We start from the raw sequence: 27,076 nt of genomic DNA on the forward strand, positions 1-27,076 counted from the left end.
GGTATGTGAATTATATCTCAATAAAGCTATTTAAAACACTACATTGAATTCTCAATTCAGCTATAGCCCATTAATGCAATATTTTTCTTTTGTTGACTAATGCATAAAAAAAATCTTTAAACATTGGATGATACAAACTTTGCTTATTTGAAATTGTGTAGTTTCTCATAACAAATGAAGACTTAACATTACTACGCCTTTGTCCAGAGTAATTTGATTATTTTCAGCTGATTATTTTCAGTTATTTGATTCAAAGTCCATTCCCCAGCTCAGTATTAATATGTTCTTTTGGCATAACTCTGAAAATGAAGCACTCTGTCATGGCATTTTGTTTTCAGTGTGGCAACCCTGTTATCTCTTAGAGCACAAGAGTTAGTATAAAGTCTTTATAGTTGTCCAGGACTGTGTTGCTTATCAGGCTTAGATACAGATACGAATTTCTGGTCCTGCCACTTAGGGGCTGTGACATCTTGGGCAAGTTTTTAACTGCTCTGAGTCTTATTTTCTTTCGGAAAATGGCCCTGCTTTTCAGGGTTGTTGTGAAGAAAAGAAATGTTCTATGTATTTAGCGTAATGTCTGTCACATAAACTTAAAAAAATGGCAACTATTATTAATAATCTAAGACTTTTAAAGACAACTGACTATCGTAGGTTTTCTTGTAATCTAGATTACCTTTTACAGGGTTTATTTGGAGTAACCCAAGCCTCACAGCCGGGAGGTCTTTTTGGGACAGCTACAAACACCAGCACTGGGACAGCATTTGGAACAGGAACAGGTCTCTTTGGGCAGACCAGTACTGGATTTGGTGCTGTTGGTTCGGTAGGTTTTTGAGGTTGACTGTAACTTGAAGATGTCTATAAATCTGTTAAAGGAATTTCTAAGAAAAATCTGTCTTTTGGGAATTCCCTGGTGGTCCAGTGGTTAATACTCAGTGCTTTCACTTCCATGGGCCTGGGTTCAATCCCTGGTCAAGGAACTAAGATCCTACAAGCCACGCAACGCAGCCAAAAAACTAAATAAATAAATTTTAAAAAATAAAAATAAAAAAGAATGCTGAATTTAAAAAGAAAGAAAGAAAGAAAAGTCTCTTCAAGTATTTTTTGGGGTTATAGTGTATGATTTGATACTGATAGTAACTGAAAGCTATTTGGTAACTTAAAAATAGGCAACTTATAATAGGTTTATTTTCAAAAAGTAAGTTCTTTTTAAAACTTGTTTGTTTCAATACTTGTGTGGAGTTTACTCCCATTGGTTAAATTGTTGAGTTTAAGTTGAGGTGCTTTTGCTTTTAAAAATCAGGGTTATTTTTTTTTCTTTTTTAAATAAATAAAAAATTTATTTATTTATGTTGTAGAGCACGGGCTCTAGGCATGTGGGCTTCAGTAGTTGTGGCACACAGGCTTCAGTAGTTGTGGCTCTTGGGCTCTAGAGCGCAGGCTCAGTAGTTGTGGCACATGGACTTTGTTGCTTCGTGGCATATGGAATCTTCCTGGCCCAGGGCTCAAACCTGGTCCCCTCCACTAGCAGGCAGATTCTTAACCACTGTGCCACCAGGGAAGCCCAAAATTAGGTAATTTAAAATTCCTATTTCTAACTTCTATTTTGGGTGATAAGTTGGTATCGTATTTGTTAATTAAATACTTTTGGTGATGATCAAGTTGTTAAAATTGTTGGTATTCTGAAGGTCTTCATGCCAGTGGAGGCTTAACTGTATTTTTTTCCTTGTTAAGTCATTTAAGTAAAAAATTACTATATAGGAATACACTTGACCTAAAAAACAATAGTAAAAACCACTTAGAGAAACTATATGTTTGTATTATGTACCCATCATAACAAGTTTTGAACTGTAGTTTAAAAAAAAAAAGAAGGAAAAGTCCCCAAATCATGTGGTTGTTTTCATGGAGATTGAAATCTATTATTTCTTATTTGAGGTGAAAAATTGAGAAAATTATCTAATGCTTCAGAAAGTTATTTTTTAACAACTTTATTGGGATATAATCCATTTGCCATGCAATTCACCCTTTTAAAGTTTAAAATTCAGTGGTTTTTAGCATATTCACAGATTGTACAGCTATCACCATAGTCAATTTTAGAACATATTTGTCACCCTAAAAAGAAACGTCATCCCCATTAATAGTCACTTCTCATATCCCCCAAGTCACTTCAGGCCTGCTGTCTATGGATTTACCTATTCTGGACATTTCATATAAATGGAGTCGCAACTTTTGTGACTGACTTATTTTACTTAGCATAATGTTTTGAAGTTTCATCCATGTTGTAGCATGTTTAAAATTTTTACTGTAACTCTTTCTACTGGCACATTAAATACATGATAACGTTTCTGTTACCAGGTAAAAAATATTTGATTGCCTTGTTGTTGTTGTTTTCTTTGTCTCACTGAAATATTATGTTTGATGAGGGGTTACCATTAACTTCTCAAGCCAGGAGCATTCTGTCTTGTTAATCTTGCTCAGATTAGTATGTTTTTCTGATAGTTATTCATCCTTCTTTATACCTTTTTTATAAAAATTATGACATCTCTCCCTCACCACACACCCAATCCAGTGTACCTAACGTAACCCTCTGTTTCCTGTTTGGAGTGTATCTTTATACTACTTAATATTTTCCTGTGTTGTGTTCTTTTTAGACCCTGTTTGGCAATAACAAGCTTACTACATTTGGAACCAGCACAACCAGTGCTCCTTCGTTTGGTACAACCAGTGGCGGGCTCTTTGGTAACAAACCAACCCTGACTTTAGGAACCAATACAAACACTTCCAATTTTGGTACATATAAAAAGCAGGTTTGACTCTCTTAAAGTTATACTGACTATACCACACATTCTCCTGATTCATATTATTGGGAATATTTTAAAATTCTCAGGTAAGCTGTGGCTTGACATGAGGTACCAGAGGGAAAGGTTTAAAATCAAGGACTTGGGTTGAGATGCCTGGAAGAGATGTATGTAAATTGCCTTAACTAATTTATATTCTCTTGACTCCCTGCTTTGGATAAAATGGGGCAATCAGCACATGCAGTAGCAGTACTGTGCAGAATGTTGGTTCTCTAATGGAGGTAGATTTTTTTCAAAATAAGGAATCATTTTCTTTGGATTATCTCACCAGTAATTGAGAAACAATAAGTGAAACACATTTGGTTGAGATAACACATTCTGTTAGGCCAGGTTTCAAGCAGGGAAGTAGTAAACAGATGAGATTAGATGATTCTTTTTTTTAATGTTCTGTTGTTTTGTGTTTTGTTTTTTTGAGATTTAATGATTCTCATTGGAAGTTGAAGCCTCTCTGATTTGGGGGATTGTTCAGTAGTTTTCCTATAGCTGTGTGTATTTTTGAATACATGTTCATTGGAAGAAATTTGGAAAATATATGTAAGATTGAATAACAGAAAAACAAACCTTATACTACTTTACAGAGATATGCTGGAAAATTTTAAATTTGTTTAATAGAAACATTATTTCTATTATTTTAACTGTCTTTTATAACTACCTAATTAAGTTTTCAAACAAATTCAACGTATTTTGAGATAAATCATATGAAAAGTTCATTTCATTACCAAGGGAAATAGTGGTTGAAATATTTGTTTTAAGGATTTCATGTTCCAGATGCAACATTAGGCTCTGGATATCAAGTGGGAGATGAGTACAAACATATGGTCATTTGCCATAAGTCAGCAGTTACAGTTTTTCAGTGAGTATTTTTTTAAAAAAATACATTTATTTATTTAATTTATTTTTGGCTGAGTTGGGTCTTGTTGCTGCGCATGGGCTTTCTCTAGTTGTGGCGAGCGGGGGCTACTCTTCCTTGCGGTGCGTGGGCTTCTCGTTGTGGTGGCTTCTCTTGTTGTGGAGCATGGTCTCTAGGCGTGCGGGCTTCAGTAGTTGAGGCTCACAGGCTCTAGAGCACAGGCTCCGTATTTGTGGTGCACGGGCTTTGTTGCTCCGTGGCATGTGGGATCTTCCTGGACCAGGGCTCGAACCCGTGTCCCCTGCATTGGCAGTCGGATTCTTAACTGTTGCACCACCAGGGAAGCCCTTCAGTGAGTTTTTTAATAATCATGTACTGGAGAAAGAGGCTACATTAAGCATCCATTGGAACGTTATATGTGTTCATGGAAATATGAACTATGTGAAGGAGATAGATAGGTCCTTGTCGGGTACCAATTCCTAAATTAATGTTTTGATTTGAGTTTTATAACCCCTTTTGTTGGGTTGTTCATTCACTCCTAGTAATGATTATCATTCTACCTATAATTCTTTTTGGCTATACTCGATGAAAGAATGGTTTTGAGGCAGTGGACTTGGTTAGCATGGATATCAAATTTTGTGTATTTGTTTCTTGTCTATGAAGTAAGATGGGAAAGATACTTAAGAGTTAAATCAGTGTTTTTCAGTCTTTTTTTTTTTTTTTAATCACTGTCACTCCCTCTTCCCCAGAGAGACTTTGTAGACCTTTTTCCTCTTAAAAATTATCTTCTCACCTCATGAGATTTTAATACCACATACATACTGTGTCTGTTTATGTACTGTGGACCTTTGGAAGGCCATAAACAATCTTATATCTATTTTTTCTGCCCCTTAAGTAGTAATTTTGCTCCCTTTGAAAATGCATGTTTTTTGATAGCATACTTCATGTTCAGAATTAAATATATTTTCTATCTGACAAGGTGTTTATGTAGGCTGTTGATTTGAAAATTAAAACTCTCATCTTTATTTGGTATGCCTCACTACTTATGTGCTGAATTTGAATTGTCCTTTTTTTTTCTTAAATCCTTAATGTTGACCTAGTACCTGGCATAGACTAGGTGCTCACTAAAAGTTTATTAATGAATAAGTGGGGCCCTGAGAAGAAAGAGTCCCTATACTAGTAGGGGTTGCAGGGTGGCAATGTTGTTTTACTCTTGGGTGAACTTGTCATTCCATTACCACCCCAGAGAGATCCAGATTTAAGTAAGACTTTCTTTGATGTTCCTGTTGTCTTGGGAAGCTATCATCTTTGGTGTTGTGGACAGAGATGATCTTCTGATTTGGAAATAAGTCATATAACAAATCTGGAAATGGAATAAGGTTACACAAAGATTTGTGGTATCATATCATTGTTGGTTGCACGTTACCCAGTATGGAATTGTGTTTCATTAAGATGGTGATTAATCCACAGAGTGAAAAGATTCATCTACAATTGATGTTGCCACATCCTTAAGTCATTCTTTAGAGTCATCAGTTCATTTTCTTAGTAATTATTCCTAACAGGGACTAGTTTAAGGTTAAGTGAATGAATAGAATTGTTTCAGGAGAGAAATTACAAGCAGGATGTCAACACTTGTGAGCAACAGTTTAAAGAGGTTGAGGTTCTTTTGGGTATTGATAAGATGGTACTCGGTAATAAATTATTGGTTCCTCATGCTACATGGTTAAGGGGACAGTTGAGCTCTTTGTGTACATAGACATCTGATTTTTTTAAATTTATTTTTATTATTATTTTTTTTTTGGCGGTACATGGGCCTCTCACTGTTGTGGCCTCTCCCGTTGCGGAGCACAGGCTCCGGACGCGCAGGCTCAGCGGCCATGGCTCACAGGCCTAGCTGCTCTGCAGCATGTGGGATCTTCCCGGACCGGGGCACGAATCCGTGTCCCCTGCATCGGCAGGTGGACTCTCAACCACTGCACCACCAGCGAAGCCTGACATCTGATATTTTAAGGGTTTTTTTTTTTTATTTTAATGAGATATAATTGACATGTAACATTATATTTCAGATGTATTGGGTGGGCCAAAAAGTTCGTTTTCCATAAGATGGCTCTGATAGCACTTAGTTGTCTTTAACTTCACTTGAAACAATTTTGTTAGATTGTATGTGACAGCATGCGTTTGAAAAAAGACTTATCAAAATTGGTGAATTTTTGTGTAGCCATTTTAATATTGAAGATGGAAGAAAAAAAGCAACATTTTCTGCATATTATGCTTTATTATTTCAAGAAAGGTAAAAACGCAGCTGAAACACACAAAAAGATTTGTGACTGATCAAATGTGTCAAAAGTGGTTTCATGCTGGAGATTTCTCACTGGACAATGCTCCACGGTTGGGTAGACCAGTTGAAGTTGATAGCAATCAAATTGAAACAATAATTGAGAACAGTAAACGTTAAACCACACGGGAGATAGCCGACATACTCAAAATACCCAAATACCCAAATGGAGCTTTGAAAATCACTTGCACCAGCTTGGTTATGTTCATCACTTTGATGTTTGAGTTCCACATAAGTTAAACGAAAAAAACCTTCTTGTTCCTATTTCCACATGCGATTCTCTATTGAAACGTAATGAAAACATTGCGTTTTTAAACAAATTGTGACAGGTGATGATAAGTGGATACTGTACAACAATGGGGAATGGAAGAGATGGCGGGGCAAGCGAAGTGAACCACCACCAACCACACCAAAGGCTGGTCTTCATCCAGAGAAGGTGATGTTGTATATATGGTGGGATTAGAAGGGAGTCCTCTATTATGAGTTCCTTCCGGAAAACCAAACAATTAATTCCAGTAAGCACTGCTCCCAGTTAGACCAACTGAAAGCGGCACTTGATGAAAAGCGTCCAGAATTAGTCAACAGAAAATGCGTAATCTTCCATCAGGATAACGCAAGACCACATGTTTCTTTGATGACCAAGCAAAAACTGTTAAAGCTTGGCTGGGAAGTTCTGATTCATCTGCTGTATTCACCAGACATTGTACCTTCAGATTTCCATTTATTTTGGTCTTTACAAAATTCTCTTAATGGAAAAAAATTTCAATTCCCTGGAAGACTGTAAAAGGCACCTGGAACAGTTCTTTGCTCGAAATGATAAAAAGTTTTGGGAAGATAGAATTATGAAGTTGGCTGAAAAATGTCAGAAGGTAGTGGAACAAAAGTGTGAATATGTTGTGCAGTAAAGTTCTTGTTAAAAATGAAAAATGTCTTTTATTTTTACTTAAAAAACTGAAGGCACTTTTTGGCCCACCCAATACAATGTAATGGTCCAATATTTGTATATATTGTGAGATGATTACCACAATAAGTCTAAGTAACATCTGTCATCATATATACATAGAAATTTTTTTTTCTCGCTTACCCTTTGTTTCCTTCTAGGAGTCTTATGATTTCAGATGTTATATTCAAGTCTTTAATCCATTTTGTTTATGTTGTAAGATAATGGTCCAGTTTTATTCTTTTACATGTGATTGTCCAGTTTTCCCAACACCATTTATTGAAGAGACTGTCCATTCTCCATTGTATATTCTTGGCTCCTTTGTCATAAATTAATTGACTGTTAATTAATTGTTCTTAATTTTACTTTAAAGTTGTTTTGAAATAACAGAGTTGATAAACTTTTGTCAGTAAGAATCTGTGGAAATGTGTGGTATAAACAGTGTAAGTTGGGACTTACTTCCCTCCTGTGGGTTTGAGGTAGTTCACTAGTATCTTGTTTTCTGCTGTTTATGGGGTTGGAAGATCCTTTTTGGTTAAATTTTAACTCAGAAAGACAGCATCTCCAAGTACATTTTCTGGTTTTTTTTTTTTTTTTTTTCTTTAAAGAAAATTGATTGTGCTTGAGTGGGCAGAACTCCATTTTTGTGGCATAGCTGATAGGAGAATTGGAGAAAAGACTTAATGCATGAATTAAATGTATTGAAATAAGTCAGGTTACTTGCTTGGATTTTTAAATGACATTAGAAATATGTTTTCAAACTGTTTAATTAACTTTTGTTCTTGACATTTTTCATTCCGATATAAATTCAGATATTGGCATGACGAAGTATAATCTTAGTTGGTGACACTGACATATATTCCAAGACACTTTCTTTATTCTGTTATGTTGAACTTGTTCACCTCCATGATACCTTTTTTTTTTTTTTTTTTTTGTGGTATGCGGGCCTCTCACTGTTGCGGCCTCTCCTGTTGCGGAGCACAGGCTCTGGACGCGCAGGCTCAGAGGCCATGGCTCATGGGCCCAGCCGCTCCGCGGCATGTGGGATCTTCCCGGACCAGGGCACGAACCCACGTCCCCTGCATCGGCAGGCAGACTCTCAATCACTGCGCCACCAGGGAAGCCCCATGATACCTTTTCAAAAGACTTCAGGTGTACCACAAACAGGATTTGCTGGCCAGTGATTGGGTTTTTTCCCTCTTATCAAAAGAGGTTAATGATATGTTCATTATCATTTCTTGATATTTAGCTCCAAAAGGAGTATAGAAACTGTGCACACATCTGAACAAAAGAGAAATAATAGCAATAATGTGATGTGTAGGTGTCTTTGTGGGGAGACTTGTGGATTTTAGAGGGGAATCACAGGATTTTCTCTAAATGTTGGGTCATAGTGAAAGAGAATGGTTTGTTCAACTCTCCATCATCTCTGATAATGAAACAGTTCAATTCAAGAAAGGTTATTCATAGATTATCTTCTCTTTTTAATGTCAGCTAGCTGAGTCCTCGAATGCTCCTATGAGCTGATTGAGTCTGACTCCATTAAAGGTCCTCATGTGTCATCAGCCACACATTACTATACATGCAAGGTTCATCTGTTCAAAACAAAAGCTGCTGTAGAGATTTTTATAGGTAATCTCTTAGCAAGAACCTCTAGGTTCAGTGAAGTATCTTTTTTTTTTTTTTTGCGGTACGCGGGCCTCTCACTGTTGTGACCTCTCCCGTTGCGGAGCACAGGCTCTGGGCGCGCAGGCTCAACAGCCATGGCTCACGGGCCCAGCCACTCCGCGGCACGTGGGATCTTCCCGGACCGGGGCACAAACCCGTGTCGGGACTCTCAACCACTGTGCCACCAGGGAAGTCCCAGTGAAGTATCTTTGTTGACTGTCTTAGTTTTTAGTGAAAGTTTGGGAGAATTAATTTTTCTTCTACTAATTAAACATGAAACAGAATGGAGGCTTTGAGTCTTACGAAGGGAATGTTCCCCAAGCTCAAGCACAATCACTTTGTTTTAATATTGGGGATTATCCTATATTGAATTGATATTTCAAGTCTAAAATGTTATTAAGTAAATAGGAAATCTGTGGGATCTGTTTATACTTACTTAAACTTAAAAATTAAATTAACCTGCCATTTAGGATTTCTAAATATCAAAAAATGAAGCAATGCAAAACTTAGGGTCAGACTGCTTTGTTTTAAATTCCCTTGTACAGGACATTGAGAGTTGTGTTAATGTACAGTCCACTCATTCTTTTGTCCTTCTAGGGTTTGGCACAAATACCAGTGGGAATAGTATTTTTGGAAGTAAGCCAGGACCTGGAACTCTGGGAGCCGGGCTTGGTGCAGGATTTGGAACAGGTAAGGAACTGTACCATAAGATTTAGGAAGTGATACAACTAAATCTAACTGCTGGAACTTAAGACCTCTGTTTGATCATACACATGGAAATAAGAGGCCTAGATTTTCATTTTCACAGATGGATTTAGAAAACATTCCCATATGCTTTATCAGATTTTAAAATGCTGGCACATTTATCTTAGAGGCTGTCTGTTCCTTTTGTACGAAATGTTTGTCCTCTGATAGTCCTGGTCTACCTGGGATTTTCAGTACTTAATGTGTTATGTCAGAAGATACACATATTTTGTTTTGGTCAGTCTTGCCAATTTTTAATTTGCCTTCCAAAAAGAATGCCAGTTTGCATTTTTGCTCATATTTTATAAAAGTGCTCATTTTTTCATACCCTTTCCGTATTGTTGGGCTTCTTCATCTTTGTGTGCCTGATAGTGGAAGTTGGTATGTTCTGATTTACATTTCACTGATTACTGGTGAAGGATACCCTTGTGTATATTTACTGGGCATTTGAATCTTTCAGTTCTCTATTCATAATCATTGTTGATCATTGTTTCTTTATTTTTTAGAACGCTTTATATATTGTGGATATTAACTCTTTTGGGTTGTATGGTAAACTTCTTGAGCCTGTGAGCTTACTCAAATTCTACTACATATGTTTTTCAAGAAATAAAAACTAAAAAGCTGTAGTTTTTTGTGCAATGTGATCCTTAAACTTAAGCAGAATATAACATCTGACATCATGTTCTCTTCTAATCCCAGAAAGGAAGTTAACTTTGGTGTGGTCTTTTTCAAGGTAGTTTGATGCTAGACAGCTTATGAACCATAAACCTAAGCTTGGATAAGATGCTGCTCTAATGTCTGTTACCAGATATTTCTACTCAGTCTTTGTTTATCATTTAATTTTGTTTATGATATCTTAATATACAAGTTTTATTTTTATGTGGTCGAAGTTGTCATTCTCTCCTCTTTGGCTTCTGGGTCTTGCAGATTATGATTAGCAATGCTTTATTCTGTAGTCTAAGATTATAAAGTGGTCTGTAACTTTTTTCCTGATGCTGTTGTCTTCTGTTCCACAATAATGTAATACCTCAGCCTCTTTATTTATTTGACTGTATTCGGTTTTCCTTGAACAGTTGTACCTCACAGACGATGAATCTCATTTTCACTGCTGTTATATAATCCTAATTCATGCTTTGCCCGTATAAACTAAAAGCCAAATACAATTAATAAAGAATTTTACACTCCCAACCTTAGCAGCAATAGATCATGTAGGGAAACGAGAATTGTGAATCACTGAGTACACACTATTGAAATTCTTTGGTGGTCACATCTGCTAAAGCAGACTTTTGGCTCTGAGAGGAATGTGTCTGGAGACTATCAGATATAAATACCCACATTAATGAATTCTGCATTTTATGGTATCACAATTAGGATAACATTGTAGCTTTGGACTGTGTTTTAGGGGGACATTAGCTAAGTGGGTATTCCTGTGTAGATAGCTTCTTGTTTTGAATGATAGAGATTCAAACTCATACCTCAACAGAAGTACATTTTCATGTAACATAGGCCTTTGGGTACTTCATGAGTAGTAGACTGTAGAAACCTTAAGTGTACAAATACATAAATCTTTTGTACACCTAGATTTAAGTGACCAGTCTTAGTGTAAAATGTTTTATATTATCCTTTGGTGTATGATTAAATCATGGGTGCATCAGTTTCTTGTTTCACATAGGTATTAACTGTCATTAGCACTATCAGTAGTATGCCATTTTCTTGGTAGTTACTTAGTAACAATACTAAGAGGTTTTAGTTCTTAAAATTTTCCATGAAGTCATAAGTTTAAGGGTACATCCAGTAAAGTTTGTTACACTAAGATATACACAGAAAAATCTACCCAAAGCTAATAGGTACCATAGATAAAATTAAATTCTAACATTTATTAGAAAATCTCAATGAGGTATAACCATTTTTATTTATTCTTTGAGCATCCTTGAGGTTTTTAGGACCACTTTTACCATGGTGCCACCAGTATATCTTCCTTATGACTCCTACAACTACCTGTAAATATAACACAATTCATAAATTGACATTATTATACATCAGAATGTCCCTCAACTTGTATAAGTCCTTTCACTAAGTATAAAAAGCCATTTGTGCATAATATAAGACTGATCTGGATAAAATACATGTTTTTATTATTTTGTAGGTTATTGAAATATAGTGATTTTTAGACTGTTTCATGATTCTTCCTTCAGGGCTAATGCAAATACACACCCATCCAGAACAGAAATTTTTATCCATTTTATATATTCAGGTTTCATCTAAGCCTTTTGTTTAGGGGTAAGGAGGTTTTGTTCTTTGGGGGGGAAAAAAATAATCCTGACATTTTTACTGTAAACCATGTCCTTTAAGGGAGTAATAAAGGGACTTCCCTGGGGGTGCAGTGGTTAAGAATCCACCTGCTAATGCAGGGGACACAGGTTCGAGCCCTGGTCCGGGAAGATCCCACATGCCGTGGAGCAGCTAAGCCTGTGCGCCACAACTATGGAGTCTGCGCTCTAGAGCCCACGTGCCACAACTGCTGAAGCCCGTGTGCCTAGAGCCTATGCTTCACGACAGGAGGAGCCACTGCAATGAGAAGCCCGCGCACCGCAACGAAGAGTAGCCCCCACTTGCCACAACTAGAGAAAGCCTGCATGCAGCAATGAAGACCCGACGCAGCCAAAAATAAATAAAATACATTTTTTTTAAAAGGGAGTAATATAATTTTAGTTTTTCTTGGAATTTTCACCAGTTTCTAATGGGTTGGAACTTTAAAAGAAGTCTTATTCCCTGTTTCAAAGCTGGGTTTTTTAAGGTGAAATCCCATTGCTGTATTGTTATCTTATTATTAGTGAGAGTTGGACAGTTAAGGAATGCTTTGTTCATTTAGGAGTCACCCTCATTATATTGTATGCATTCTCTGAGTGTAAACTTCCTATCCTTTTTTTGGGTTGCAATCTCAAGACAGTTTCCACTCGATATTTTTGACCTCCAAGTATTATATGTTTGAAGTGATTTTCCTGGTAAACCATAACTCTGTCAAGAAACATTGGTATGTTAAAAAGAACTTCAGATCTTCCAAATTGCCATTAACTTTTTCTTTGGGGTTGGGGGAGGGATGGAAAAATGTTTTTAATTTATGCCAATAACTTATCCTAAAAAAACTAAATTCTTCCCACTTTACACTTTAAAAATCATTGCAAACAACATGGTCCATAAGCAAGATTCATTAAGCTTTAAAACATTAAGGTTTCTGCAGTGGCCTTCTCCCTGGTGAAAATAAGTTTATTCCATCCACAGATTTAGGCTGAAACTTGAATCTGTTTAGTAACCTCATCACAAGGCATTCAGCTTTTTATAAAACAACAAAAAAAATTGTCAGAAATAGTTTTCATGAGATGGTATACTTGAAAGTGTTACTTTTTGCTCTTCAAAGAAGATATATTGGATTTGGTTTTCTGTAGTCAAAAAGATGACGTTTTAATTGGTTCAGTTGAGTATTTTGATTTGCAGATATTGAAATTTAAGGAGAATTGACAATTTAAAAATTCTTTAAAAATCTGTTTTACTATAGAGTAGCAATTAAGAGCCCTGGTTGTATTGTCAGATGCATCGAGGTGTGAACTCTGGTTTCACCACTTACTGCGTTTGTGACATTGAGCTAATTATTAAACCCTCCATTTTCTCTTCTGTAAAATAGGGACAGTAGTTCCTGCTTCAGGCTTGTGAAGGTTAAATGAGATGATAATAGTTAATATTTAATGAATGTTAGTATCTACCAGACCTCTTCAGTGCTTAATATGTGTTTATTTTAATCGTAGGATAAGTATCTAAGCTATGTATTATTATCTCATGTTATAGTTGAGGAAACTGAAGCACAGAGAGGTTTAAGTATTTTGCCTATGATATATATGATGTACTCAACAGTTCTTGGCATATAGTTAGCATTTACTGTATTAGATTTTTTGTTCAAATGAGTGGTTATTATGAAGTTTCCAAATGTATTACATTTTTAAGTAACTGACCTCTGGCGTAACATTCAAAGGATCTTCTGTGGCGCTTTTTCTTTCCTCTTGTCTCCATAGCTCTTGGTGCTGGACAGGCATCTTTATTTGGGAACAACCAGCCTAAGATCGGAGGGCCTCTTGGTACAGGAGCCTTTGGGGCCCCTGGATTTAATACTACGACAGCCACTTTGGGCTTCGGAGCCCCCCAGGCCCCAGTAGGTAAGTGTCAGTCACTTTAGAAGCCTTTACTCAGTTTATTTCTTGCTAATACTTAACTTGCTGACTTGATTTTCCACCCCACCGTATCCCGTCCCTACCAAAGCGGTATATACACAGAGGTCATTAAACAATCATGTAGTGCAGAAGGGCTTATAATAGGTGCTGGCCTTCCCCGCTTCCCCACTCCTAGGTTTACTCCCCCAAAGAAACCACTTTTGTTACAGCTTTTAATTCATCTGGCGTATAAGTAAGTTTATATCTCAAAATGATGTGCTTGTATTGCTGTGTTTTGCTTAATATCAATATTTAACTTGTTAATGGTAGATGAGAATTTAGCTCAGTTATCACCTCTGTTTTTTATTCACTTCTCCCAATATATCTGTTTACTAAATTCCCTAAGTTTAGGGTTTTTTGTTGTTGTTGTTGTTGTAGCTGGATTTGAGACTTTTTTAACAAATTAGTTATTTATTTGTTTCGTTGTGCCAGGTCTTAGTTGCGGCTCATGGGCTCCTTAGTTGCGGCTTGCCAGCTCCTTAGTTGTGGCATGCAGACTCTTAGTTGCAGCATCCATGTGAGATCTAGTTCCCTGACCAGGGATCGAACCCAGGCCCCCTGCATTGAGAGTGCAGAGTCTTATCTACTGTGCCACCAGGGAAGTCCCCCACAAGTTTAGTTTTATCTTTTAAAGTGTTTTTCATACTTCATTCGTTTGAATACCCCTTCCTAATTTTTGCGATATCTGCCTGCCACCTTTGTTATTATTTCTAATTTAAAATTAACTTACTTTGTAACTTAAATATCTTTTTTCTTAAAGAAAATTATGTTTTACCAAAAATAAAAAACTGATGTCACCTGGCAGGTATAGAGTAACTGAGATGGATGGATGGATAGAAGGAAGGAAGGAAGGAAGGAAGGAAGGAAGGAAAGGAAGGAAGGAGTGAGTCTCTGTACCATTAAATTCATCTCCTGTACTATCATGATCCATGTTTCATATTTTGAGAAGCCATGCAAATTTCCACGTCCTTACATACTTTGCAAATTTAAGCCATGTCCTTACATATTTCTTCTTAACTCTGTCAACTAGGAGATAGTGTTTCTTGAGTCCCCTTGGTCAAGTAAGGCTAATAGTGCTCTTCCTTACGCTTCTTTTTCTCTCATTTCTTTGCCCTTTTTATATTTTTGTATTGATAAAGTTGATAAAGTGCTCTCTCTGAATAATTACTCTCTTTTTTCTTTGGGGAAAGAATAATTTAAAAGTTTCAAATGAGCATAGCATTTTATTATAACTGAAAATATTGCTACTCAACTAAGTAATCTTTTCTCGTACAGCTTTTTCTTTCTCCTGGAATTTCTAATTATTTTTTTCCCTTGTATTACATTACCTGCCCTTATCACCTTCTTAACACTAGTCCAAATTCTTAAGGATGGTATTAGAATTCTATTACCCTGGATACCTCATTGTTTGATCTCTCTGTCCTCCTGCAGCAGTATGAACTCTGATTACTCCCTAGGCCTTCAGCATTGCTCTAGTATATTCCCTTCAAGTCTACTCAGTGGAGACTGCTATGTCCTGGATATAGGGTCTTCCTCTTTATCTATTTCCTAAATTTTCTGGAATGTGTCTTCAAGTAACATGGATATCAAAGGTAAACTTTGACTACTTACAGTTCTGAAAACATCTTCATTTGTTCCACAAACTTTAATGTTATGGAATTCTGGTGTGAAAATAAGAACTTTGACGATACTTCTTGGATTAACCATTTCTGATAAGAAATCTAATGCCTCTCTGATTCTTGAGACTTGTTCCCCCCAGGCCCACAACCATTTAGGATTGTCCCTTTGTTCTGAAATTTCAGTGATTTGCTTAGATCTTTTCTTTTTTCTTTTTTGCCACGCCACAAAGCATGCGGCATCTTAGTTCCCTGACCAGGGATTGAACCTGGGCCCCAGCAGTGAGAGTGCCGAGTCCTAACCACTGGAGCACTAGGGAATTCCTAGACCTTTTCTGTCTTAACATTTGATTTTTTTCACCCATGTTTCTACTTTCTACAAGTTTTTTTTAAGTTGTCTTCTAAATCATCCTTTTGGATTTTTTTAAATTGTCTTTCTGATTCTCTAGAAGTTCCTTTTTTTTTTTAACATCTTTATTGGAGTATAATTGCTTTACAATGGTGTGTTACTTTCTGCTTTACAACAAAGTTAATCAGTTATACATATACATACGTTCCCATATCTTCCCTCTTGCATCTCCCTCCCTCCCACCCTCCCTATCCCATCCCTTTAGGTGGTCACAAACCACCTAGCTGATCTCCCTGTGCCATGCGGCTGCTTCCCACTAGCTATCCACCCTACGTTTGGTAGTGTATATATGTCCATGCCAGTCTCTCACTTCGTCACAGCCGACCCTTCCCCCTCCCCATATCTTCAAGTCCGTGCTCTAATAGGTCTGTGTTTACTCCCGTCCTTCCCCTAGGCTCTTGACATTTTTTTTTCTTAGATTCCATATGTATGTGTTAGCATACGGTATTTGTTTTTCTCCTTCTGACTTCACTCTGTATGACAGACTCCAGGTCCATCCACCTCACTACAAATGACTCAGTTTCATTTCTTTTTCTAGCTGAGTAATATTCCATTGTATATATGTGTCACATTTTCTTTATCCATTCATCTGTTGATGGACACTTAGATTGCTTCCATGTCCTGGCTATTGTAAATAGAGCTGCAGTGAACATTTTGGTACATGACTCTTTTTGAATTACGGTTTTCTCAGGGTATATGCCCAGTACTGGGATTGCTGGTCATATGGTAGTTCTTTTTTAGTTTTTTAAGGAACCTCCATACTGTTCTCCATAGTGGCTGTATCAATTTACATTCCCACCAACAGTGCAAGAGGGTTCCCTTTTCTCCACACCCTCTCCAGCATTTACTGTTTCTAGATTTTTTGATGATGACCATTCTGACCGGTGTGAAATGATATCTCATTTTAGTTTTGATTTGCATTTCTCTAATGATTAATGATGTTGAGCATTCTTTCATGTGTTTGTTGGCAATCTGTATATCTTCTTTGGAGAAATGTTTATTTAGGTCTTCTGCCCATTTTTGGATTGGGTTGTTTGTTTTTTTGTTATTGAACTGCATGAGTTGCTTATAAATTTTGGAGATTAATCCTTTGTCAGTTGCTTCATTTGCAAATATTTTCTCCCATTCTGAGGGTTGTCTTTTGGTCTTGTTTATGGTATCCTTTGCTGTGCAAAAGCTTTTAAGTTTCGTTAGGTCCCATTTGTTTGTGTTTTTATTTCCATTTCTCTAGGAGGTGGGTCAAAAAGGATCTTGCTGTGATTTATGTCATAGAGTGTTCTGCCTATGTTTTCCTCTAAGAGTTTGATAGTGTCTGGCCTTACATTTAGGTCTTTAACCCATTTTGAGTTTATTTTTGTGTATGGTGTTAGGGAGTGTTCTGATTTCATACTTTTACATGTAGCTGTCCAGTTTTCCCAGCACCACTTATTGAAGAGGCTGTCTTTTCTCCACTGTGTTTCCTTCCCTCCTTTATTAAAGATAAGGTGACCATATGTGTGTGGGTTTATGTCTTGGCTTTCTATCCTGTTCCATTGATCTATATTTCTGTTTTTGTGCCAGTACCATACTGTCTTGATTACTGTAGCTTTGTAGTAGAGTCTGAAGTCCAGGAGCCTGATTCCTCCAGCTCCATTTTTCTTTCTCAAGATTGCTTTGGCTGTTCGGGGTCTTTTGTGTTTCCATACAAATTGTGAAATTTTTTGTTCTAGTTCTGTAAAAAAATGCCATTGGTAGTTTGATAGGGATTGCATTGAATCTGTAGATTGCTTTGGGTAGTAGAGTCATTTTCACCATGTTGATTCTTCCAATCCAAGAAGATGGTATATTTCTCCACCTATTTGTATCATCCTTAATTTCTTTCATCAGTGTCTTATAATTTTCTGCATTACAGGTCTTTTGTCTCCTTAGGTAGGTTTATTCCTAGATATTTTATTCTTTTTGTTGTAATGGTAAATGGGAGTGTTTTCTTAATTTCACTCTCAGATTTTTCATCATTAGTGTGTAAGAATGCCAGAGATTTCTGTGCATTAATTTTATATCCTGCTACTTTACCAAATTCATTGATTAGCTCTAGTAGTTATCAGGTAGCATCTTTAGGATTCTCTATGTATAGTATCATGTCATCTGCAAACAGTGACAGCTTTACTTCTTCTTTTCCGATTTGGATTCCTTTTATTTCTTTTTCTTCTCTGATTTCTGTGGCTAGAACTTCCAAAACTGTGTTGAATAAGAGTGGTGAGAGTGGGCAACCTTGTCTTGTTCCTGATCTTAGTGGAAATGGTTTCAGTTTTTCCCCATTGAGGATGATGTTGGCTGTGGGTTTGTCATATATGGCCTTTATTATGTTGAGGAAAGTTCCCTCTATGCCTACTGTCTGCAGGGTTTTTATCATAAATGGGTGTTGAATTTTGTCAAAAGCTTTCTCTGCATCTATTGAGATGATCATATGGTTTTTCTCCTTCAGTTTGTTGATATGGTGTATCACGTTGATTGATTTGCGTATATTGAAGAATCCTTGCATTCCTGGAATAAACCCCACTTGATCATTGTGTATGATCCTTTTAATGTGCTGTTGGATTCTGTTTGCTAGTATTTTGTTGAGGATTTTTGTTTTGCATCTATGTTCATCAGTGATATTGGCCTGTAGTTTTCTTTCTTTGTGACGTCTTTGTCTGGTTTTGGTATCAGGGTGATGGTGGCCTCATAGAATGAGTTTGGGAGTGTTCCTCCCTCTGCTATCTCTTGAAAGAGTTTGAGAAGGATAGGTGTTAGCTCTTCTCTAAATGTTTGATAGAATTCACCTGTGAAGCCATCTGGTCCTAAGCTTCTGTTTGTTGGAAGATTTTTAATCACAGTTTCAATTTCAGTGCTTGTGATTGGTCTGTTCATATTTTCTATTTCTTCCTGGTTCAGGCTGGGAAGGTTGTACATTTCTAAGAATTTGTCCGTTTCTTCCAGGTTGTCCATTTTACTTGCATACAGTTGCTTGTAGTAATCTCTTATAATCTTTTCTATTTCTGCAGTGTCCGTTATTACTTCTCCTTTTTCATTTCTAATTCTATTGATGAGTCTTCTCCCTTTTCTTCTTGATGAGTCTGGCTAATGGTTTATCAATTTTGTTTAACTTCTCAAAGAACCAGCTTTTAATTTTATTGATCTTTGCTATCGTTTCCTTCATTTCTTTTTCATTTATTTCTGATCTGATCTTTATGATTTCTTTCCTTCTGCTAAATTTGGGTTTTTTTTGTTCTTCTTTCTCTAATTGCTTTACGTGCAAGGTTAGGTTGTTTATTTGAGATGTTTCCTGTTTCTTAAGGTAGGATTGTATTGCTATAAACTTCCCTCTTAGAACTGCTTTTGCTGCATCCCATAGGTTTTGGGTCGTCGTGTCTCCATTGTCATTTGTTTCTAAGTACTTTTTGATTTCCTCTTTGATTTCTTTAGTGATCACTTTGTTATCAAGTAGTGTATTGTTTAGCCTCCATGTGTTTGTATTTTTTACAGATCTTTTCCTGTAATTGATATCTAGTCTTATAGCGTTGTGGTCGGAAAAGATACTTGATACGATTTCAATTTTCTTAAATTTGCCAAGGCTAGATTTGTGACCCAAGATATGACGATCCTGGAGAATGTTCCATGAGCACTTGAGAAAAATGTGTATTCTGTTGTTTTTGGATGGAATGTCCTATAAATATCAATTAAGTCCATCTTGTGTAATGTATCATTTAAAGCTTGTGTTTCCTTATTTATTTTCATTTTGGTTGATCTGTCCATTGGTGAAAGTGGGCTGTTAAAGTACCCTACTATGAATGTGTTACCATCGATTTCTCCTTTTGTGGCTGTTAGTATTTGCCTTATGTATTGAGGTGCTCCTATTTTGGGTGCATAAATATTTGCAATTGTTATATCTTCTTCTTGGGATCAATCCCTTAATCATTATGTGGTGTCCTTCTTTGTCTCTTGTAATAGTCTTTATTTTAAAGTCTATTTTGTCTGATATGAGAATTGCTACTCCAGCTTTCTTCTGATTTCCATTTGCATGGAATATCTTTTTCCATCCCCTCACTTGCAGTCTGTATGTGTCCCTAGGTCTGAAGTGGGTCTCTTGTAGACAGCATATATATGGGTCCTGTTTTTGTATCCATTCAGCCAGTCTGTGTCTTTTGGTGGGAGCATTTAATCCATTTACATTTAAGGTAATTATTGATATGTGCGTTCCTATTCCCATTTACTTAATTGTTTCGGGTTTTGTTCTTGTAGGTCTTTTCCTTCTCCTGTGTTTCTTGCCTAGAGAAGTTCCTTTAGCGTTTGTTGTAAAGCTGTTTTGGTGGTGCTGAACTCTCTCAGCTTTTGCTTGTCTGTAAAGGTTTTAATTTCTCCATCAAATCTGAATGAGATCCTTGATAGGTAGAGTAATCTTGGTTGTAGGTTTTTCTCCTTCATCACTTTAAATATGTCCTGCCACTCCCTCTGGCTTGCAGAGTTTCTGCTGAAAGATCAGCTGTTAACCTTATGGGGATTCCCTTGTGTGTTATTTGTTGTTTTTCCCTTGCTGCTTTTAATATGTTTTCTTTGTATTTAATTTTTGATAGTTTGATTAATATGTATCTTGGCGTGTTTCTCCTTGGATTTATCCTGTATGGGACTCTTTGTGCTTCCTGGACTTGATTAACTATTTCCTTTCCCATATTAGGGAAGTTTTCAACTATAATCTCTTCAAATATTTTCTCAGTCCCTTTCTTTTTCTCTTCTTCTGGGACCCCTATAATTCGAATGTTGGTGCGTTTAATGTTGTCCCAGAGGTCTCTGAGACTGTCCTTAGTTCTTTTCATTCTTTTTTCTTTATTCTGCTCTGCAGTAGTTATTTCCACTATTTTATCTTCCAGGTCACTTATCTGTTCTTCTGCCTCAGTTATTCTGCTATTGATCCCATCTAGAGTATTTTTAATTTCATTTATTGTTTTGTTCATCGTTGCTTGCTTCCTCTTTAGTTCTTCCACATCCTTGTTAAATGTTTCTTGCATTTTGTCTATTCTATTTCCAAGATTTTGGATCATCTTTACTATCATTATTCTGAATTCTTTTTCTGGTAGACTGCCTATTTCCTCTTCATTTGGTAGGTCTGGTGGGTTTTTACCTTGCTCCTTCATCTGCTGTGTGTTTTTCTATCTTTTCATTTTGCTTATCTACTGTGTTTGGGGTCTCCTTTTCGCAGGCTGCAGGTTCGTAGTTCCTGTTGTTTTGGGTGTCTGTCTCCAGTGGCTAAGGTTCAGTGGGTTGTGTAGACTTCCTGGTTGAGGGGACTAGTGCCTGTGTTCTGGTGGATGAGGCTGGATCTTGTCTTTCTGGTGGGTAGGTCCATGTCTGGTAGTGTGTTTTGGGGTGTCTGTGGCCTTATGATTTTAGGCAGTCTCTCTGCTAATGAGTGGGGTTGTGTTCCTGTCTTGCTAGTTGTTTGGCATAGGGTGTCCAGCACTGTAGCTTGCTGGTCGTTGAGTGAAGCTGGGTCTTGGTGTTGAGATGGAGCTCTCTGGGAGACTTTTGCCATTTGATATTACATGGAGCTGGGTGGTCTCTTGTGGACCAGTGTCCTGAAGTTGGTTCTCCCACCTCAGGCACAGCCCTGACGCCTGGCTGGAGCACCAAGAGCCTTTAATTCACACGGCTCAGAATAAAAGGGAGAAAAAATAGAAAGAAAGAAAGAAAGAAAGGAAGGAAGGAAGGAAGGAAGAAGATAAAGTTATTAAAATAAAAAATAATTATTAAGAAGTAAAATTTTAAAAAGTAAAAAAAAAATAATAATAATGGGATGGTCAGAACCCTAGGACAAATGGTGAAAGCAAAGCTATACAGACAAAATCTCACACAGAAGCACACACATACACACTCACAAAAAGAGAAAAGGGGGAAAAAAATAATATATCTTGCTCCCAAAGTCCACCTCCTCAACTTGGGATGATTCGCTGTCTATTTGGATGTTCCACAGATGCAGGGCACTTCAAGTTGATAGTGGAGCTTTAATCCGCTGCTTCTGAGGCAGCTGGGAGAGACCTCCCCCTCTCCTCTTTGTTTGCACAGCTCTTGGGGTTCAGCTTTGAACTTGGCCCCGCCTCTGCGCGTAGGGGCGTCTGCTCTTTACTCAGACAGGACGGGGTTAAAGGAGCAGCTGATTCAGGGGCTCTAGCTCACTCAGGCCGGGGGGAGGGAGAGGTACGGATGCGGGTTGAGCCGGTGGTGGCAGAGGCCGGTGTGATGTTGCACCAGCCTGAGGCGCGCCGTGCGCTTGATCCCAGGACCCCTGCAGCGGCAGGCTGGCTGCACAGGCTCCCGAGAGGGAAGGTGTGGAAAGTGACCTGTGCTCGCACACAGGCGTTTTGGTAGCAGCAGCAGCAGCCTTAGCATCTCATGCCCGTCTCTGGTGTCCGCGCTGATAGCCGCTCGCGCTCGTTTCTTCTGGAGCTCCTTAAGCGTTGCGCTTAATCCCCTCTCCTCTCGCTCCCGGAAGCAAAGAGGGAAGAAAAGATCTCTTGCCTCTTCGGGAGCTCCAGACTTTTCCCAGACTCCCTCTGGGCTAATCGTGGCACACTAACCCCTTCAGGCTGTGTTCACGCAGCCAACCCCAATCCTCTCCCAGCTTCCTACCCCGCCCATCCCGGCCGGTGAGCAGACAAGCCTCTCTGGCTGGTGAGTGCCGGGCACCGACGCTCTGTGGGAATCTCTCCGCTTTGCCCTCTGCACCCTGTTGCTGAGCTCTCCTCACTCTCCTCCGCGGCTCTGAAGCTTCCCCCCTCCGCCACCCACAGCCTCCGCCCGCGAATGGGCTTCTAGTGTGTGGAAACCTTTCCTCCTTCACAGCTCCCTCCCACTGGTGCAGGTCCCATCCCTATTCTTTTGTCTCTATTCTTTTTTCTTTTGCCCTACCCCGGTACGTGGGGAGTTTCTTGCCTTTGGGAGGGTCTGAGGTCTTCTGCCAGCGTTCAGTGGGTGTTCTATAGGAGCAGTTCCCCGTGTAGATGTATTTCTGATGTATCTGTGGGGAGGAATGTGATCTCTGCGTCTTACTCTTCCAGCATCATCTCTCTTCTCTGGAAGTTCCTTTTTTTAAGCATCCAGTTCTTAGATGCAGTTTTTTTCTTGAAACTCTGAATTAATTGGCATTAAAAATTTTTTTTTAGAATTCTTCTGTTCCTTAAGTTTTCAGGATTATTTTTGTTTTGATCCTATTCTTTAATACTCAGTGATGCTTTCCAGTCATATTTAAGGATAAAATAATAAAAATATCACTGGCAACTTGTGTATCTGCGTAGAGCTTTTTCAGCAGTAGATTTCATTTGATAAGTAGCCCAAGAACCAGCTATTAGCCAAGGGTCCTCTAAATGTTAGAATATCACATTCTTAGCTCTGGGATGATACAGCTCCTCTTGTTGCCCTTGTTAACTTGATTTCATCAGAGGAACTCTCTCTGATATTTTGACTTATCTGTTGAGCATCAGGGATTAGGAGGATGACAGGGTATAGTAGTTTTGTATATATGCTTTGCATTGGTTCTTCTCTCCTTCCACAGTCTCAGTTCATCAAATTTAGTCTTCTTGAATCTCTCAGCTTTCTCTGCTTCAGGCAGATGGTCCCCCCTTTTGGCTGTAATCCCCTTTGAGTGTACTCCAACGTACGGTTTACTGTCTCCTGCTTGTCCACTTCTTTCTTCTAGACATTTGTTATATTTTCTCATCTGTTCATTTACTACCTTCCTATTCTTTGTCATTGTGGGCTGTGTAGATATTTTAATTTGTTTTATCCATAGATTTTAATTAGGTCTTTGGAGCTAGCAGAGGTGAATTAGAACTTTCTCTGTGAAAATTAGAATCAGTTTTATCATAAAATTATATTCAAATTTTATTTGTTTTCCTTAGTTTTGATTTTAGTAGGAGGTAACATAAATACCATAACCTGCTATTTACATAGATAGCTTTTGAATGGTTTTTAATAATCCATCTTTTCCCAAAGCCAATTAAAAGTTCCTGGCATGAATTTGATATTACAGTTATATGCAGTAGTGTTTCTGCTCATTTAAATGTAGTTGTATTGATTTACAATGTACATCTTTGCATCACAGGGTCTTAGTTATAAGGTGCTTTAGAGCTTGTGGGAGTCTGTTATTTAAAAGCCTCAGCTATAGTGACTTCCTTACAGGTTAGTCCAGTCCATTGTTTTGTTCAGGTTGTTTAGAAACCAAAACCTGCCTTTATAGAATTTCCACCCGGTGGTTCTACTTCTACCTCCTAAAGCCAAGCAAAATCAGTCTCCTACAATTTCTTTGTGGTAACCTATTGCCTTTCTTTCAGATAAAGTATCAGTTTCTTCTGGTCTCAGAAGACTTGATTTTTATACCTTTTTTCTATCTCTTTAATCATTTGGTTTTTCAGTATGTTTTCAAATAATTATGACCAGAAATGAATATAACACTAGCAAATGATAGCTTAACTAATGATTATGCTTGCTTATTCTCTTATTTTTGCTAACTTATCAGCTCTCTTTTCTGTATTTTATTTGAAATAATTCAGTTAACAGAGAAGATTTCATATTTAAACATATAGAAATAAAGACATCCTCACACACTTTCCTAATTATATATGTTTGAATTTGTTGAGGAAGTTTTTATTTGAGCATACCCAGGAGGGGTGACCTATACTTGTTAAATGGTGGGATCAGCTAGTGCTGGTCAGTGTTTTTTTTTTTTTTAAATTATTTATTTATTTTAAAATACTTATTTATTTGGCTGTGTTGGGTCTTAGTTGCAGCACACAGGATCTTTCGTTGCTGCGCATGGGCTTCTCTCTAGTTGTGGCGTGCAGGTTTTTCTCTCTCGTGTGTGGGCTCCAGGGTGCGTGGGCCCTGTGGTTTGCAGCATGCAGGCTATCTCGTTGAGGCATGCGAGCTCAGTAGTTGTGGCACACAGGCTTAGTTGCCCTGTGGCATGTGGGATCTTGGTTCCCCGACCAGGGAGCAAACCTGCGTCCCCTGCATTAGAAGGCGGATTCTTTACCACTGGACCACCAGGGAAGTCCCTGATCAGTGCTTTTCAATGTATAATTGGCTGTCAGGTCACAAACTGACTAGTGAATATTAGAGTTCATTAAAAATATCCAGAGTTTTTTTAGTCTTATTGAATAGTCCACAGAACAACATTATGTTATTGGGTGGCTACTTTTCTGTATTTTTTTCTCACCAGTAGTCTTAAATTGGATTTAGGAACTTTTGAATACAGATGCTTTACTATATGATCATTAAATTGACATCTCCTCTGGGTTTCATAATCCTGAGCAAATTTGTACCCTCTCCTAAAATATCAACATGTGTTTTAGTATTTAGTGAATACATCCAGTTTTAAGAATGCTTAATTTGACTATAGTGGATCTGCCCCTTTTCGTTAATTTTATTTTAACTGTTTTGGGTTTGTTGTTGATGCTGCTATTGTTTCTCCACCCCCCCACCCCCCACTCTGCTCCATTGTGTTAAATTTTTCAAAATTTTTTGTTTGTGGCACTTCTTTTCTGTGGATTATCTTATTATATTTTGGCTTTAGCCTTATTTTAAATGTTTATAAAGGAAAAAGTATTTCTATTTTTAAATATTTTAAACTTGTGTGATTTCATTTTTTTATCAGTATTTTTTTTTGAAATATTTATCTTACAAAGAGGTTTCTTCATCAGTCAGGGTACAGTGCAGATTTTTTTGTTGCTGTTTTCTTTTTACGGTGTACAATTGTAGATCACTGTTCCTGTCTGATGACGTTTGTTCTTACACTTTTTTTTTTTTCTATTTATTTATTTTTTTGGCTGTGTTGGGTCTTCGTTGCTGTGCACAGGCTTTCTCTGGTTGCAGCGAGAGGGGGCTACTCTTCGTTGCTGTGCGCGGGCTTCTCATTGCGGTGGCTTCTCTTGTTGCGGAGCATGGGCTCTAGGCGTGCAGGCTTCAGTAGTCGCAGCACACAGTTTCAGTAGTTGTGGCTTGCGGGCTCTAGAGCGCAGGCTCAGTAGTTGTGGCTCATGGGCTTAGTTGCTCCGCGACATGTGGGATCTTCCCGGACCAGGGCTCAAACCCGTGTCCCTTGCATTGGCAGGCAGATTCTTAACCACTGCGCCACCAGGGAAGCCCTGTTCTTACACTTTGAAAGAAAACGGGGTGATCTTTCTTTCCTTTCAGTTTTTACTTAAATGTAGTGTGAATATCAAATGCAAATAGTAAATATAAGGATGCCTTAACAGCCATTTTCATTTTCATTTGCTACCCTCTTCCTCTATATTCTCAGTATACTTAATATTTTTTATTCTGGAATTTTTTCCTTGTTAAATTAAATCAAAGATACTTCGTTATTTCCACATTGTCATTTTTAACAACTACTTAATCCACCATGTTGATGAATCATGATTTTTACAACTGTTAATGTTGGACATAGGTTGTTTCCAAGTCTTGACCATTACAGATAACGTTCAGTGAACACTTCGAAATATGTCTTTATTTTCTTTCTAGTTTAATTAAGTCCTTAGGTTAGATTTTCATGATTAAAATTATTAGGTTAAATATATAAAAACATTACTTGCTCTGTGTACTGTCATATTGTTTCTTTTAGACATATTAAACCAATTTGCAGTGTTTCTAGAAGTCAGACTGATCCCTTTTTTTTTATATAGCTATGCTATTTCTTCAAGGTTGTTTAGGTTTACATTTCTTTGATTATTGGCAGTAATGAACACCTAAGTAAGATTTTATGTGTGTTGTCTCTTATGAAATGCTCCACATATCTTTGACCTTTTAGATTATTTTATTGTTGATTTTCTTCACAGTTTGCTCCTTTGCTCTCAACCAGTAATGCCACTGAGTGAGTCTGAACATTTTGAAGAGAATCTCAAGTTCTCTTGATTTAAGGCACTGGATCCTTGGACTGATATCTTGCTTTTTCTTTTCTTTTTTTAAAAAGCTTTGACAGATCCAAATGCTTCTGCTGCCCAGCAGGCTGTTCTCCAACAGCACATCAATAGTCTGACATACTCACCTTTTGGAGACTCTCCTCTCTTCCGGAATCCCATGTCAGACCCTAAGAAGAAAGAAGAGGTAAGTTTAAAGATGTTTCTATAAAATCTGTTCTCAGAGTAGGAGAAACTTAGGTGTAATTAAGCTTTTAAGACACATTATTTATGCTTTTCACTAGGCCAGGGGATAAATTATTTTTGTATCTGGAAGGCAGCATGACAGTGAAATAAGTGTTGAACTGAAAGTAAAGGCTGAGACTTTTCAACAGCCCTGATATGAGGCAGATATTATACTCATTTTATTTAAATTTTTTTTTTGTTTTTTGGGGGGGTATGTGGGCCTCTCACTGTTGTGGCCTCTCCCGTTGCG

General features: G+C 37.6%; 1 protein-coding gene across 12 annotated transcripts in view; it reads left to right on the top strand.

Moving 5' to 3' along the window:
- NUP98 (nucleoporin 98 and 96 precursor) overlaps nt 1-27,076 on the top strand; it is a 105,463-nt gene that overhangs the window by 25,318 nt on the left and 53,069 nt on the right. For 3 of the 12 annotated variants that reach the window (XM_059068717.2, XM_059068719.2, XM_067038782.1), the window contains 5 exons: nt 683-820; nt 2,649-2,787; nt 9,243-9,335; nt 13,457-13,597; nt 26,655-26,788. In XM_059068717.2, coding sequence (XP_058924700.1) covers nt 683-820; nt 2,649-2,787; nt 9,243-9,335; nt 13,457-13,597; nt 26,655-26,788 — 645 coding nt within the window. The remainder of the gene's footprint in view (nt 1-682; nt 821-2,648; nt 2,788-9,242; nt 9,336-13,456; nt 13,598-26,654; nt 26,789-27,076) is intronic. The other 9 variants (XM_067038783.1, XM_059068718.2, XM_067038786.1 and 6 more) reach the window with 5 other exon arrangements.

The sequence above is a fragment of the Kogia breviceps genome, chromosome 7 (assembly GCF_026419965.1).
Source record: "Kogia breviceps isolate mKogBre1 chromosome 7, mKogBre1 haplotype 1, whole genome shotgun sequence".
In the NCBI taxonomy this organism is placed as follows: Eukaryota; Metazoa; Chordata; class Mammalia; order Artiodactyla; family Physeteridae; genus Kogia; species Kogia breviceps.